Source organism: Nicotiana tomentosiformis, chromosome 12 (genome assembly GCF_000390325.3).
Source record: "Nicotiana tomentosiformis chromosome 12, ASM39032v3, whole genome shotgun sequence".
NCBI lineage: Eukaryota > Viridiplantae > Streptophyta > Magnoliopsida > Solanales > Solanaceae > Nicotiana > Nicotiana tomentosiformis.
This window is the reverse complement of record NC_090823.1, coordinates 66,954,777-66,970,587: the sequence shown is the minus strand read 5'-3', so window position 1 is coordinate 66,970,587 and position 15,811 is coordinate 66,954,777. Positions and strand designations below refer to the sequence as shown.

General features: G+C 40.3%; 1 protein-coding gene across 1 annotated transcript; it reads left to right on the top strand.

The window, feature by feature from the left end:
* Positions 1 to 14,727: 14,727 nt before the first annotated feature.
* On the top strand, positions 14,728 to 15,114 carry LOC104108505 (uncharacterized). Its single transcript, XM_009617563.2, has one exon. The coding sequence runs from the start codon at positions 14,728 to 14,730 to the stop codon at positions 15,112 to 15,114; it is 387 nt and encodes a 128-aa protein (XP_009615858.2).
* The last annotated feature ends 697 nt before the right edge of the window (positions 15,115 to 15,811 follow it).

Sequence of the window (15,811 nt, the reverse complement as noted above, 5' to 3'; positions counted from 1 at the left end):
ATTGCCTACGCGGCTCGGCAGTTGAAGGTTCATGAAAAGAATCACCCTGTACATGTTTTAGAGTTGGCAGGCATTGTTTTCACGCTGAAGATTTGGAGACACTATCTATATGGCATTCCATACGAGGTCTATACCGACCATCAGAGTCTCCAGCACCTGTTCAAGCAGAAAGACCTTAATTTGTGGCAGCGGAGATGGTTAGAGTTGCTGAAAGACTGTGATATCACCATATTATATCATCAGCGGAAGGCCGATGCATTGAGTAGGAAGGCTGGGAGCATGGGCAGTTTGGCATATTTACCGATAGGGGAGAGGCCACTAGCCATGGATGTTCAGGCGTTGGCCAATCAGTTCGTGAGGTTGGATGTTTCGGAGCCTAGCCAGGTTCTTACTTGTGTTGTGGCTCAATCATCGTTGTTGGAGCGTATCAAGGCTCGCCAGTTTGATGATCCTCACTTGTTGGTATTGAGGGACACGGTGCATCGGGGTAGTGCCAATGAGGTTGTGATTAGAGATGGTAGGGTTCTGCGGCTTCAAGGCTGCCGGATTTGTGTTCCAAATGTTGATGGGTTGAGAGAGTTGATCCTTGAGGAGGCTCAATTCGCACTATTCCATTCACCCATAAGTCACGAAGATGTACCGTGACTTGAAACAACACTATTGGTGGTAAAGAATGAAGAATGATATTATTGCTTATGTCTCTTGGTGTTTGAATTGTCAACAGGTGAAGTACGAGCATCATAAATCGGGAGGGTTGATTCAGAGATTGGAGATACTGGAATGAAAGTGGGATCGCATCACTATGGGTTTTGTGGTAGGCTTACCACAAACCTTGAAGAAATATGATGCAGTATGGGTTATTGTGGACCGGTTGACTAAGTCTGCACACTTCATTCCGGTGATGACTTCCTATTCTTCAAAGAAGTTGGCTCAGATTTACATCGGGGAGATTATCAGCCTCCATGGTGTTCCCATTTCCATCATTCTGACCAAGGCACGCAGTTCACATCGTATTTTTGGAGAGTCGTGCAGCGTGAGTTGGGCACCCGGGTCAAGCTGGGTACCGCATTTCATTCTCAGATGGACGGATAGTACGAGAGCACTATTCAGATCTTATAGGACATGTTGCATGCCTGTGTTATTGATTTCGGAGGTTCATGGGATTAGTTTCCCTCGCAGAATTCGCCTACAACAACAGCTATCAGTCGATCATCCAAATAGCTCTGTATGCGAGGCGATGTCATTCGCTGATCAGTTGGTTTGAGCCTGGAGAGGCTAGATTGTTAGGCACTGACTTGGTCCGTGATGCTATGGAGAGGGTTAAGGTGATTCAGGAGCGACTTCATACAGCTCAGTCCAGGCAGAAGAGTTATGCGGACCGAAAGATTCGAGATGTAGCATACATGGTGGATGAGAAGGTTTTTCTCTAAGTGTCGAATATGAAGGGTATGATGCGGTTTGGGAAGAAGGTCAAGCTGAGCCCGAGATTTATTTGCCCGTTCGAGTTCTTGGAGAGAGTTAGGGAGGTTGCTTACAAGCTTGCATTGCCTACTAGCCTAGTAGGGGTACATTCGATATTTCATGTCTCTATGCTTCGGAAGTACCATGAGGACATGCCACATTTTCTAGACTTCAGCACGGTTCAACTTGATGAGAATTTGGCCTATGAGGAGGAGTCGGTGGCTATTCTAAACCGGCAGGTTCGAAAGTTGAGATCCAAGAGTTTTCCTTCTGTGAAAGTGCAATAGAGAGGTCAGCCTATTGAGAAGGCTACGTGGGAGTCCGAGTCCGATATGCAGAGTAGATACCCACACCTTTTTACCGGTCTAGGTACTTTTCTATGTCCGTTCGTGGATGGACGTTTCTTTTAGAGGTGGCGAATGTAATGACCCGATAGTTTGTTTGAGTACTAGCCCTTATTTCCGTGTTTCGAGACCTCTCATAGCTTCATTAGATGTTATATGACTTGCGTGTGTGGTCCGTTTTATTTTCAAAAAGTTTTTATGTGAAATTTTGAAGAAAATGTGATTTTTGGCCTAAAATAGGACTTGAGTTGACCACGGTCAATAATTTTTGTAAAGACCTTGGATTGGTGTTTTGACGATTCTGGTAGGTTTATATGATATTTTTGGACTTGTATGCATGTTTGGTTAGGATCCGGGGTGAAAAGAGCGCGTTTCAGCGTATTGTGTGAAAGATTGTGAAAAATGAGTTTTCAAGTTGAAATCTTGAGTTTTGATGATCGATTCTCGTTATTTGATGTTATTTCGATGATTTGAGGTAGCGAGCAAGTTTGTATGATGTTGTTACTCTTGTGTGCATGTTCGGTTTGGATCTGGAGGGCCTCAGGTGAGTTTCGGATTGGTTTCAGATCATTTTTGGACTTAGAGAACTACTGGTTTTTCTTCTGGTGCACAGTGCTTTGCGATCGCGAAGGGGAATATTTGGGCTAGGGGATGGTTACTCTTCTTGAACGCGAAGTATTGGAGGGATTACCCTTCACGAATGCGAAGCTTTGGGGATAATCTGGGGGATGGTAGGGGTCTTCATTGCGAACGCAGATCGAGGGACGCGAATGCGAAGGCTTGGCTAAGGAATAGCCTTCGCGAACGCGATGTGGACTTCACGAACGTGAAGTCCATTGGGCCTGAGTGCTTCGCGAACGCGTCAGGTGCTTCACGAACGCAAAGAACATCTGACGCCCAGTTAAATGAAATATCAAAGTCAGGATTTTGTCATTCTACACCATTTTTGAAAGCTAGAATTGAAGAGATTTTCATCCCTACTTCATTGGTTAGTATTTTTTTTAACTAGTTTTGATGTATTTCCATAAACACCCATTGATTTTTAACCTTTAATCTATGAATTTCATGGTAAAAATTAGAAATTTTGGGTAGAATTTAGAAATTTTATAAAATTGAGATTTAGACCTCAAATTGAGGTTGGATTTCAAAACAAATCACATAACCGGGTGAGAGTGAATGGATAAACATGATTTGGTCAGAATCTCAGATTTTGATCAAGCGGGCCCGGAGTTGACTTTTGTTGACCTTTTTAAATTAGTTAAAGATTGAATCTTTTTCACTCGTGACTAGTTTCTAAAGCTTATTTTGAATTGTTTGAATTATATTTGGCTAGATGTGATTGGTTTGGAGGCTTGTCCTCTAGAAATAATCGTGGTTGATCATTGATTTGGTTACCGGAGAGGTAAGTGTCATGGTTAACCTTGACTTGATAAAATTAGGACTTGATTGGTTTATTTGCTGCATAATTTATGTGTGGAGATAGCGTATATGCAAGGTGACGAATGTATATACATAGTCATGGGTTAATCATGCAGATTGGGGTATTTATTTGTCTTCAATTATTTTATGCCTTCAATTAATTCATGTTAATACTTGTAAATGCTTTAATTGTTACTTGCTCTTACTTGTTAAATTTATGCCTTTATTCGTTACATGCTTTAATTTCTAATTATTTTCATGTACCCGTGCCTTTATTTATTGACTGCCTTTATTTATTCATGCTTTTATCTATGCCTTTATTTATTGATTACCTTTACTTGCTTTATGACTTTGTATGTTATTAGATAACTACTTTTATCTCCTTGTGTCTTTAATTATAAAATTCTCTTTATAATGGAAATGGAAACTGGAGCCAAGTTTAAGTGGCCGTATAGATAAAGTGTTCAATAGGAAATGGGCTTAGTTAAAGTGTCAAAATAGAAACTGGAGCCAAGTTTAAGTGGTCGTATATGTATTTGGCCTATTTATATTCATTTTTTAAATTATATATTCAATGATATAGACACACGCGCAAAGCGCGTACCCCAAGACTAGTTAACCAAAATGTCAAGACAATCGCCAACTTTTCCCTAAGAGCATAATGACTTCCGACTACTACATATTTAGATGACAAAAGATTTCTAGATGCAATAATAACATGTATATAACTTTACTAAAAACTAATGAAATGCAAGCTCATGCATGTATGTCAATGCACCCGAAAAAATTACCTTAAATGATAATTATCACATGATCATCGGAAAATTATGTTAAAAGAATATATGAAAACCAAAATCGAAGATGATGTATCCGTACATTTCATAGACTAACAAAACAAAGATATTGCTATCAAATCATACAATGAAAAATCAGAAGACAAAAAAGGAACGAGAAGAAAACAGAAAATGAATGATATTGTAGTAATTAAATTATTTAGGGAATTAACAAAGAAATAGAGTGTACCATAAACAGATTAAAATATTTGATGGTTCATGTTTCATGGATTTCTCAAAACTTTTATCGATTGAATTATCCATAAACTTTTACACGGAAATATAACAAGGTAAAATATCATTAATTATCTATAGAATTAGCAAAATACTCATAAAATAATTTACCTGATTTGGCACTTGTAGTTGGTATTGTATGTTGCAGATGATGAGCAGATATGCCAAATTTGAAAACGATTTCTTTAAAAAAATTAAAATTGATAGTGGCTTAACAGTAGGAACAATTGCTTGGTTGACTTATTTCTCCACCTATTTTATATTCGAACACGATTTAACGAAAGAATGAGAAAAAAATGACGTACATTTGTACATATAGAGTTACTTCAACTTCCCAAGTAATATTAACTTCTCAAAGTTTGTAATTATTGTTGAAAGTAAGAAAAAAACCCCAACATATTAAATAGACATTCTAAAAGTTGCAATAAGTATTGGTATATATGAAAGAAATTCAAACGTCTTGATAGGCTATAGTAAGTGAGGGTTGCAGCCGGTCAAGTTGTATAGGGTAAAATTGGTTTATATTAAATGCTCGAATGATTGCGTGACACGTGAAACCGGAGGCGGACGGAAGATAAATCGAATGAAAATCAAGACCGAGGACAACAACTTCGATTGGTACCGGGTAGATCCCGAAGGGAACGCGGTCAACGGAAGCAAATGAACATTTGCCACTAGAAGACATTTAATAAAGAATATTTCTCGGTCAGTTAAAATGTCGACTACAGGACAGGTGACGGAGCCCTGCCGGAGTCCTGAACCAAGCAAAAAATAAAGTTAGAAAAAGTTATCTACGTTCATACAAAGATAAAAGGATGAAGGACTCGGTTTACCATGGTTCTTGGCCTTTCACCCATATTTGGGAGCCATCTCCTTCCATAAGGGGTTTCTGATATGAATCTTCTGAACCCACTGGTCCAGATATTGAACCCCTGGTGGTTCCCACCAGGTAGCTAAAACAAAAGAAACGAAGAGGTCAACAATAACAGAAAATAATCTTTTCACGAAGGAAGGAAATGAATCAAAAACTTACGAAAACGGTTCCACGACTCAGGAAAAGGCAGAGTTATGGATGGGATGATGTCTCTGGTGGCGATGATGACAAATTGCTCCATCCACCTACGATCGTTGTCATCGTCCATACTGGTGAGAAGAACGCGATGGCCATGTTTGCTGAAGTTTATTACTACCACATGGAAAATTTTGAGGGAGTAGAGATTCATCATGTGTGCCAGGGTTAGGGTTTTTCCGGTCTTCGTGCACAGCTAGCGTAGGCAAGCCACCATTCTCTATATAGACGAGCCTACTTGTGCTAAAAAGATCCGGTACCGGTGGCAAAACTCCAAAATTACGGGGTCGAGCCCTTCACTTGTCCCCAAGGAAAACAGACCCAAAGTAAATGGGTACGTATAGACTACGTAAAACCCTCATTGGTGAAGGCAACCCGCTCTATCATATCCGGGGCGAGGATGTTAAGGTTATGGCAGTTGCAGTCCTCCTTCACAGTAGGAATACTGGACAGGCGAATAGAGGAGAGGTACCTACTAACGGCCCAAGTTCGTGGAGACGCAGATGTGACCTTCTCTTAGAAGTCGTTAGCAATACTCAGGTGTTTGGGTATGATGTGTTTACAGTGGGAGACTCGGAATCAACGTCAGCTACTTTGTCTTTATTTCTCTTCGGGCCTCCACCAAAAAGAAAACCAGAGTTTCTAAAAAATACAGTAGAAGAAGCCATGGTAGTAAGAAGGCATTAAAATTTTAAGAAAAAGTTAGAGAAGATGAAAGTTTTCTAAGCAGGAGAAAATTGAGTGCAGAGAAGACGATAATCTTATGGAGATTTTGGAAGTGAAAGAGGTGAAATGATGAGTACAAGTAAAGATATAGATGGCAAAAATCGTGGTCATGATTACCTTGAGAACCGACAAAAATATTGCTGAATAGTGGGGCAACACGTGTTCGGGGTATGCGAGAAGACGTACGTTCTTTCGAGCGTCAGAAACTGTTAAGGAGATTTCCCGCCAAGAAAGGGATCTTCAATAACTTTCCGGTGACACAAAGATATGTCATCGGAAAGCAGAGGGACTATCTGTATAGGGTAAAATTAGTTTATAATAAATGGTCGAATGATAGCATGACACGTGGAACTGAAGATAGGTAAAAAGTGAATCAAGTAACAACCAATACCAGGAACAACAGGTGCAATTGACATCGGATAAACCCCGAAGAGAGAATGGTCAACGGGAGCAAATCGAATATTTTTCATCGGATAGCATTCAATGAAAAATATTCTCTAACATTAAATGGGCAGCCGTTGCAGAGAATATTTGCATTCATGGCCTGTCATTACATATTCATCAATGACTCCTTTATTATCATTTAAGTGGGGCTTGATCCTAGGATCTTGTTTTCCTAGATATAGCTATAAATAGCAGGCTCAGCAGCCATTATAAGACACGAAATTCTTGGCAAAATATAGGCTATATTTCATTTTTTCTCTCAATTAAATACCTTTATTTGCTCTCAATTCTGTCTTCGGAGACACTACTCTCGGAGCCAGGCTTGTCATCTTCTTCAATTTCAATTACTAAGCTTCACTTTTTAATCTTATTTCATTATTATTTTGGATTAAATTAGTTTGCTTGTCTATAAACCACGTAACAAATTTAGTTGTACCGTTTTACGGATAAACAATAACTAAATCCATTTGAGATTTTACATCTTCATATATCTGGTTAAGGTTAACAATACTACTCTCATTTTTTGATGAGTTCGCCCAGGAAGGTAGATGAAGAAGTTGATTTGACTCGCAAACAATTGTAGTTGGTTGTTGCAGAAAAAAAAGCTTCAGTGCTAATTGAAATGTTGGGATGACATAAAAAAATCACACTTTGTGGCTTATATCTCAGTTTTCAAATGGATGTAAAAATAGAACTTCTATACTTGAATTTAGGAAGTGTATTAATTATTTTAAAACATCAAGCGGACCTATCAAAGATTTGTTACATTATGAACTGCAACTTCCACTCTTACAAGAATGTTAGCCAAAGACCTAATGAGGTTTATCTCGAATGGTAATGCAAAAACCCTTGAAATTTAAAGTCTTGAATTTAACTATACTGAAGTACGGTGCCCCTCAGTATTTATTCTTTTGGCATGTAAATAACTGTATGATAAGTGGTGATTTTACCATATATTCTAGTCTCATTTTCTTTAGTTTTTGGTTCATTTATTTATAAAGTGAGGTTATTTATTATGTTAAGTTAGCATTTCAGGTTTGTTGAAGATTAATTGATGTTGGAGTCAAACGAAGGTTGAATGTTCAAAAAGATAAGACAATTGGATGAAATGCCTTCAGTTGTCGCACCTGCGGGCTCGCACATGCGATCAAGATGATCGCATATGCGAAAAATGGATAGATTCAGCACCTTCGCACATCTGCGGAGTAAAAGAGTCGCATCTGCGAAAGTGGACTGAGCCAAGTCCTTCGCATCTACGAGGAATTCCATCGCACCTGCGCCCCGGTACCTTCGCACCTGAGATATAAGAATCCACATCTGTGATGTTGGAGGGAATCAAGCCCTTCGCATCCGCGCGGGCTTTCACGCATCTGTGTCCCCTTTTCTCTTGCACCTGCGATGCAATTCTGCAGGTGCGATCGACAATCTTTAGTTCAAGGCAGACTTGCCATTTCACATTTTCGGATCCCAAATCACATATACTCGACCTAGCTCATTTTGAAACACATCTTTGGCATTTGAAAAGAAAATACAAGCTTTGGAGCTTGGGTTTCTTGCACCAACTTGGGGATTGAAGATTTGAAGACTTTGGATGAGATTTTCTTACCCTTTTTACTCATTTTTTAATTCCTTGTTATGTATTGAATATTTAAGTGTATAGTATTTATTCCAATACTTGAAACTTGTTTATGAAAATATTCATTGTGAAAGTTTGGATTAAATCTCTTGTTATGCTTATGTAGTGAATGATTTTTATTAATTATGAAGTGTGTTAAATATTTCTTTAATTATTCTTATTCTTTAATGTTTCCAAAGGGATTAGCTAACCCTAGAACTCGCCCATTAACTTCGAATTAATCTTGGAAAAGGCAAACTCGGGGTTGGGAAAGACTAATTAACAAACAGTTGAGGCGTTGATAGTAGGCTATCACTATGTAGTTTGGCCACTATTTGCACTCTAAATTGGCTGCACTTCATTGATGTTTGAGTGCTAAATGATAATAAATTACTTTGATTGAGTATTTTTATGCTTTGCAGGAGCAATTCCGGGCTACAATGAGGTTAAGGAGTGTTTTGAGATAATATGGAGCGTTGAAGGCCAAGTAAAGGCTTATGGAGTAAATTTGGAGTTCGTTCAAGGATCGAAGGAAGTTAGTGCATTTAAAAAGAAGAACAAAGAAGAGTGCAGAAAATCGTCCAGGTGCGCGACCGCGCACTGACCGCGCAAGTCAGGCAAAAACTGGCCAAAGTGCGCGGCCAGATGCGCGGTCACCTGCATAGGTGCGCGACTGCGCACGTCCTTCCGAGAAAAATTAGTCCAGGGCTAAAATTGTAATCTCAGAGGCGACTGTCCTTAACCTATATGAAGCCCAGCTCGCCCAAAAAGAGGGTATCTTGGTTTTTAGGAGAATTTTGAAGGCAAGAACAGGCAAGGATCAAGACGGAAGATTCGGAAACGAGTTTTTATCTTTCTTTATCCCTTTTTTATCATTGATGATGAATTCTTATGTTGTGATTGTTAAAACAAGTATGAGTACCTAAACTCTTTATTCTAGGGTTTGATGGAACCTCTTGGAGGATGAATCTTTGTTGTGTTTAATATAAATTTGCCATTGAAATTTTCTCTACTTGTTCAACTACGAGATTATTGTGGTTGATTGAAGGTCCCTCAATATACTATGCCTATTTAGTGTGTATTACTCAGAAAAAGGGTATACGTTTAGGTAGTTGTTGAATAACATCACTCCTAACGTATATGAGGGATCAATACAGATGGTTTAAAAGTGGGTTTAGGAATAACGAAACCTTGGTGCGATTGTAGTGAGTGGTAAACTAGTGCTAGATAGCGTAATTCGGAAGAATACGTTTAGTAAATTGTTGCATTTACTTGGAAGAGAATTACAATACCTAAAGTGCTCACGATCGGTAGAGAGTATCTAGGCAAATTTGTAGCAGACGTAGCAGGGAGGATTCCGATAAGAGGGAAAATCATAACTCTGGATTTTCCTAATCTCGTCTACAACAGTTGCTTTGTTAGTAATAAAATTTACAGCTTTTTAATTAACTTGTTAATTGTTAGTAAACACTCAAGTCATTATTCAATCTTGTTAGAAGTTGATTATTTGGATTCTGGTTGAACTAAAAGTTGTGATCAGTACGTTAATTCCCTGTGGGATTCGACTCCGGACTTGTAAACCGGATTATATTTGCAATGACCGCTTAGTCCTTTTTATACGGCATAGTTGGGCGTAATTAAATTTTGGCACCGTTGCCGGAGAATTTAACGGTATTATTAATTGCAGCAAAAAGAAGTGCTAGAATTCTTAGTGTAGTCAATTTTCTTCATCTTAAACTAAATACATTTAATTTCTAACGTTTCTAGTCTTGGGTGTTACAGGTGCATGCCTAGAAACTCCTCAAGAACTGGTGAATTGTTCAACGCATTATTAGATCCTGAGAAAGCTTTCAAGGTATTGAATCGTGCGAACAAGAAAGACAACAGCAACAGAATTCAACAGAACAAATCGAATCAGAAATGGATGACAGAATAGAAAATCCAAACAACAACAGAAACAATGTGAATGAACCAAACAATCAGGGTTCGGTGCCTCTTGTACCAGAAGCAGCCCTGTATGATTGGGCATAGCCCACCCCCAAAAATCTGGCAACCGCAATTGCAGTTCCTCAGATATAAGCGGAGTCATTCCAAATCAAGAACAACATGCTACATTTGTTGCAGAACAAGGAATTGTTCTCAAGGTGTAAATTGAAGATCCTCATCAGCATCTGAAAAATTTTCTCTCGATATATGTCACGCACAGGCAACCAAATGTGACACCGGAAGCAATAAGGTTGTTGTTGTTTACATTCTCGATGACGGGAGAGGCTCAGACTTGGCTCAATTCACTCTCCATAAATTCCATCACTACTTGGGAGGAATTAGTCAAGCAATTTTTGAACAAGTTCTACCCACCTAATAAGACTGCCAAACAAGTTGACGAGATATTGAGCTTCAGGCAGAGACCAACAGAGACACTACAAGAAACGTGGGAGAGGTTCAAAGGTATGCTAGTTAAGTGTCCTCATCATGGAATTCGAGATCAGATGTTGGGGCAAAGGTTCTATATGGTATTGGCAGACAACTTGAAGGCCAATGTTGATGCTTCAGCAGGAGGAGCATTTTTGAGCAAATCATTCAGAGAATGCAAGATTTTACTCGATAAAATGGCTCAGAAATTAGGATGGATGACAAGAGACTCTACGATCACTCATGTTGTTCACTCAGTGGCTTTGGATCCAAACAACTCCATAACTGAAAATATGGCCACTCTGATGACGCAAATGAGTATCCTAACCAAAAAGATTGATGAATCAGGCCAGAAGCAACAAGTACACATAGTTGACACGACTAATGGGGGTTTATGTACACCATGTATCAACCAACCATATGTATGCTCGTGGAGTGCGGAAGGTGACAACCAGAACTATCAGGAGAATATGAACTATGTGGCCAACTATGGAAGACAACGGCAAGGTGCTCAGAATTGGGGGCAGCAGAATCAGTAGTATAGACCAGCACAATATCAGTATAATAATGGTAACAATCCTGGAGCTATGAGACCACAAGGTCAAGTTGTGCCTTACCAAAGGCAACATGGATACAATCAGAAAAATCAGCAGCTAGCTTATCAACAGCCTCAACAATAACAGATAGTGAGACAAGATGATGGGTTGTCCGAAATTAAAGGAATGTTGCAATAACTGATTGGGTCCAATGGAAAAATGCAAGAGAAGGTCGAAGCACATGACTCAGTGATAAAAGGTATTGAGATTCAATTAGGGCAGTTGTCCATGGCTATGAATAATCGCCCTCAAGGGACGTTGCCCGCAGACACGCATGTCAATCCAAAAGAGCAGGGCCCGAAGCAGCTTATGGTGGTGAGTTTAAGAAATGGTAGAAATCTTGATCTAGACCAAGAAATTGCTCTCGAAAGCCAACCAACTGAAATACTTGTGCCAATACCAATCGAGGTAGATGATTCTACAGGGTTAACAGAGGTGACAGTACAACATGCACCAGCTGAATCTAGCAAAGAAAAAGAGGTTGTGAAGGAAACTGAGCTAGTGAAAGAGAAGGCAGTAGAAATAGAGCCCGAGTAGGTTCAAACTCAAATCACAGGAAAGAAGCGGCCTCCAGAACCCTTCCCCCAGAGATTGGCCAAATATCTGAAAGATGAGTAGTATAAGAAATTCATGGAGATGTTGAAGCAAATCCAGGTGAATATTCCATTGATTGACGCCTTGAAGAAAATGCCTGGTTATGCTAAAGTGATGAAGGACTTGATGTCTCGTAAGTTTGACTTTCAAGACTTGGCCACGGTTACACTGACTCAGACATGTAGCGTGGTTGTGACGAGACCCATAGCTGAGAAGTTGTCTGACCCATGGAGTTTCACAATCCCATGCACAATAGGCAACTAAGCTTTTGCTAAGGCATTTTGTGATTTGGGGGCAAGCATAAACCTGATGCCCTTGGCTATTTATAAAAGGTTAGGCATTGGAAGAGCAAGACCCACATCCATGTTATTATAGCTAGCCGACCGAACGGTGAAGAGGTCCTCAGGTATACTTGATAATATGCTGGTGCAGGTTGGAAAGTTTGTGTTTCCGGCAGATTTTGTCATTCTGGACTGCCGGGTTGACGAGGAAATTCCTATAATTTTGGAAAGGCCATTCTTGGCCACTGGGAGAGCTCTAATAGATTATGAAATCGGGGAGCTAAAGATGAGACTGAACGATGAAGAGATAACATTCAATGTGCAGAAATCTATGCGGCGACCCAGTGAGTTTGCTAACTGCTCTATGATAGAGGTTGTGGATGTGATTTTGGAGGAGGAAGATGAGACTCTGAACACGAAAGACCCTCTAGCAGCCTGCCTTATGAACTTAGAAGAAATGGATGGTGAGGACTCGGCGGAGTGGGTTTTGGCCCTTGAAGGGCGAGGGTACTGGAAAAGAGAGCTCGAATTCGAGCCCTTACACTTAGAAGAAAGAAAAACACCTCCAGCTAAGCCATCAATTGAGGAGCCACCACAGTTAGAGCTAAAACCGTTACCGTCTCACCTCAGGTATGCCTTCTTGGGACCTAAATACACTTTACATGTTATTATCTCATCCAGTTTGTTAGATGTGCAGGCAGAACAGCTTTTTCAGGTGTTAATGGAATACAAGACTACAATTGGCTAGACCATTGCAGATATTAAGGGAATCAGCCCGACATTTTGTATGCAAAAGATTCTACCGGAAGATGGGCACAAACCTTCTAGAGAACATCAAAGAAGGTTGAACCCTAACATGAAAGAAGTGGTGAATAAATAAGTGATCAAGTGGTTAGATGCGGGAATCATCTTCCTCATCTCTGACAGTAACTGGGTCAGCCCAGTTAAGTGTGTGCCAAATAAGAGTGGAATTACTGTAGTGCAAAATGAGAATAATGAGTTGATCTCAACCCGTACAGTCATGGGTTGGCGAATTTGCATGGATTACAGAAAACTGAACACGGCCACCCGAAAAGACCATTTTCCCCTGCCATTCATTAAACAAATGTTGGATAGATTGGCAGGGAGGTCTCACTTCTGCTTTTTAGATGGATACTCGGGGTACAATCAGATTTCAATAGCCCATGAGGATAGAGAGAAAACGTCATTTACTTGTCCGTATGGCATCTTTGCCTTTCGGAGTATGCCGTTTGGCCTATGCAATGCACCAGCCACCTTTCAGAGATGTATGTTAGCCATTTTCACTGATATGGTCGAAAATATTATGGAAGTCTTTATGGATGATTTCTCAGTGGTGGGGGATTCATTCGAAGACTGTCTTCACAATTTAAGAAGAGTGTTGAAAAGGTGTGTGGAGACAAATTTAGTGCTGAACTGGGATAAGTGCCATTTTATGGTACAAGAAGGTATAGTGTTGGGACATCGAGTGTCAAGTAAGGGTATTGAGGTTGACCATGCTAAGGTTTACGTGATTGAGAAGTTTCCATCGCCCACTTCGGTCAAGGCAGTAAAAAGTTTCCTTGGGCACGCCGGTTTCTACAGGCGATTTATAAAGGATTTCTCTAAAATTGCTAACCCATTATGTAAACTCCTTGAAAAGCATCACTCCTTTGTGTTTTTTGATGACTGCAGGTTAGCATTTGAGGAGCTGAAGAAGAGACTGGTGACTGCACCAATCATCGTTGCACCCAACTGAGAGCAACCGTTTGAGCTTATGTGTGATGCGAGTGACTATGTTATAGGAGCAGTTCTGGGGCAGCGAAAGGACAAACTGGTGCTCCCAATTTACTATGCAAGCAGAACGCTAAGCGGTGCACAACTTAATTATACCATGACTGAAAAAGAGATATTGGTTGTGATGTTCGCATTCGACAAATTCAGGTCTTATTTGATTGGTTCAAAAGTGATTGTTTATACTGACCATGCAGCACTTAGGTACCTGATAGCAAAGAAGGAGTCAAAGCCACGCTTGATCCGTTGGGTTCTTTTGCTACAAGAATTCGATTTGGAGATCCGCGATAGGAAAGGGGCAGAGAACCAAGTAGCAGACAACCTTTCAAGGTTGGAGGGAGCTGAAAAAAGTAGAGGTAGAAGATATAACTGAGACATTCTCGGATAAACAATTACTAGTAGTGGCAGTGGAGGAGGCGCCATGGTATGCAGACATTGCAAACTACCTAGCGAGCGGTATTGTCCCCTATGACCTTTCCTCTATCCAAAAGAAAAAGTTCTTTCGTGACTGTCGCATGTATTATTGGGATGAGCCTTATCTGTTCAGGATTTGTGTTGATAACATGATCCGGAGATGTATCCCCGAGATAGACCAATATTCTATTTTGCAGGCTTGCCACGCGTCACCATATGGTGGCCATTTTGGGGAAGTAAGGACAGCTGCGACAGTGCTGGAGTCGGGCTTCTACTGGCTAACATTATTCAAAGATGCACACTTATGTGTTTTGTGATGAATGCCAACGAACCGGGAATATTTCCCGTTGACATGAGATGCCTATGAACCCAATTTAGGAAGTAAAAGTGTTTGACGTATGGGAATCGATTTCATGGGGCCTTTTGTCAGCTCATATGGCAACAAGTACATACTCGTAGCGGTGGAATACGCGTAAAAATGGGTGGAGGCTGCAATGCACCCTACAAATGATGCAAAAGGGATAATTGGTTTTTTGAGAAAGAATATATTCACCCGATTTGGCACCCCAAGGGCAATAATCAGTGATGGAGGCACTCACTTCTGTAATCGCACCTTCTCCAAGTTGTTAGCAAAGTATGGTGTACGCTACAAGGTTGCCACCCCATATCATCCACAAACGAATGTGCAAGTGGAAGTTTCGAACAGAGAGATAAAGAGCGCTTTGACAAAGACTGTGAATGCTACACGAACAGATTGGGCGAGAAAGTTAGATGATGCACTCTGGGCATATCGTACCGCTTTCAAAACTCCGATTGGCATGTCGCCGTACAAATTAGTGTTTTGGGAAAGCGTGTCACTTACTAGTGGAGTTGGAGCATAGAGCCTTGTGGGCAATAAGGCAGTTAAATCTCGACATAGAAGAGGCGGGTACAAGTAGAGTCACTGAGTTGCACGAGCTTGATGAGTTTCACTACCAGGCTTTTGAGAGCGCAAGACTATATAAGGAGAGAATGAAGATGATGCACGACAAAAATATTATTGAGCGGAACTTTAAACCTGGAGATATGGTTTTGCTGTACAATTCAAGATTGAGGTTGTTTCCAGGCAAGTTGAAGTCAAGATGGTCGGGACCATTTCGTGTGGTAGAGACGCATCCAACTGGAGCCGTCGAGATTACATCGTAAGATGGCTCCCGCAAAATCAAAGTTAATGGACAAAGGCTAAAACATTACTAGGGTATGGTTGAGTAAGACAAAATGATCTCGACCGTGTACTTGAAAGATCCCTGATAAGGGATAACCCGAGTTGTGCCGTGACGTTAAATCAGGCGCTTCTTGGGAGGCAACCCATGAGTTTATTGTAATTCGTCGTGCCGCGATGTTAAATCAAGCTCTACTTGGGAGGCAACCCAATATTTTTTTGTGTTTTCGTTAATTTTCATGTTTGATTTTGAATTGTGGAAGTATTGACAGGTTTATCAATGTGCAAGGATGAATGTGTGCAGGCTGGAATGATTCGGGTGAAGAAATCAATTTGAAGAGGGGATAAAAGTGGCATAAGTTGAGAAGTTGATACTT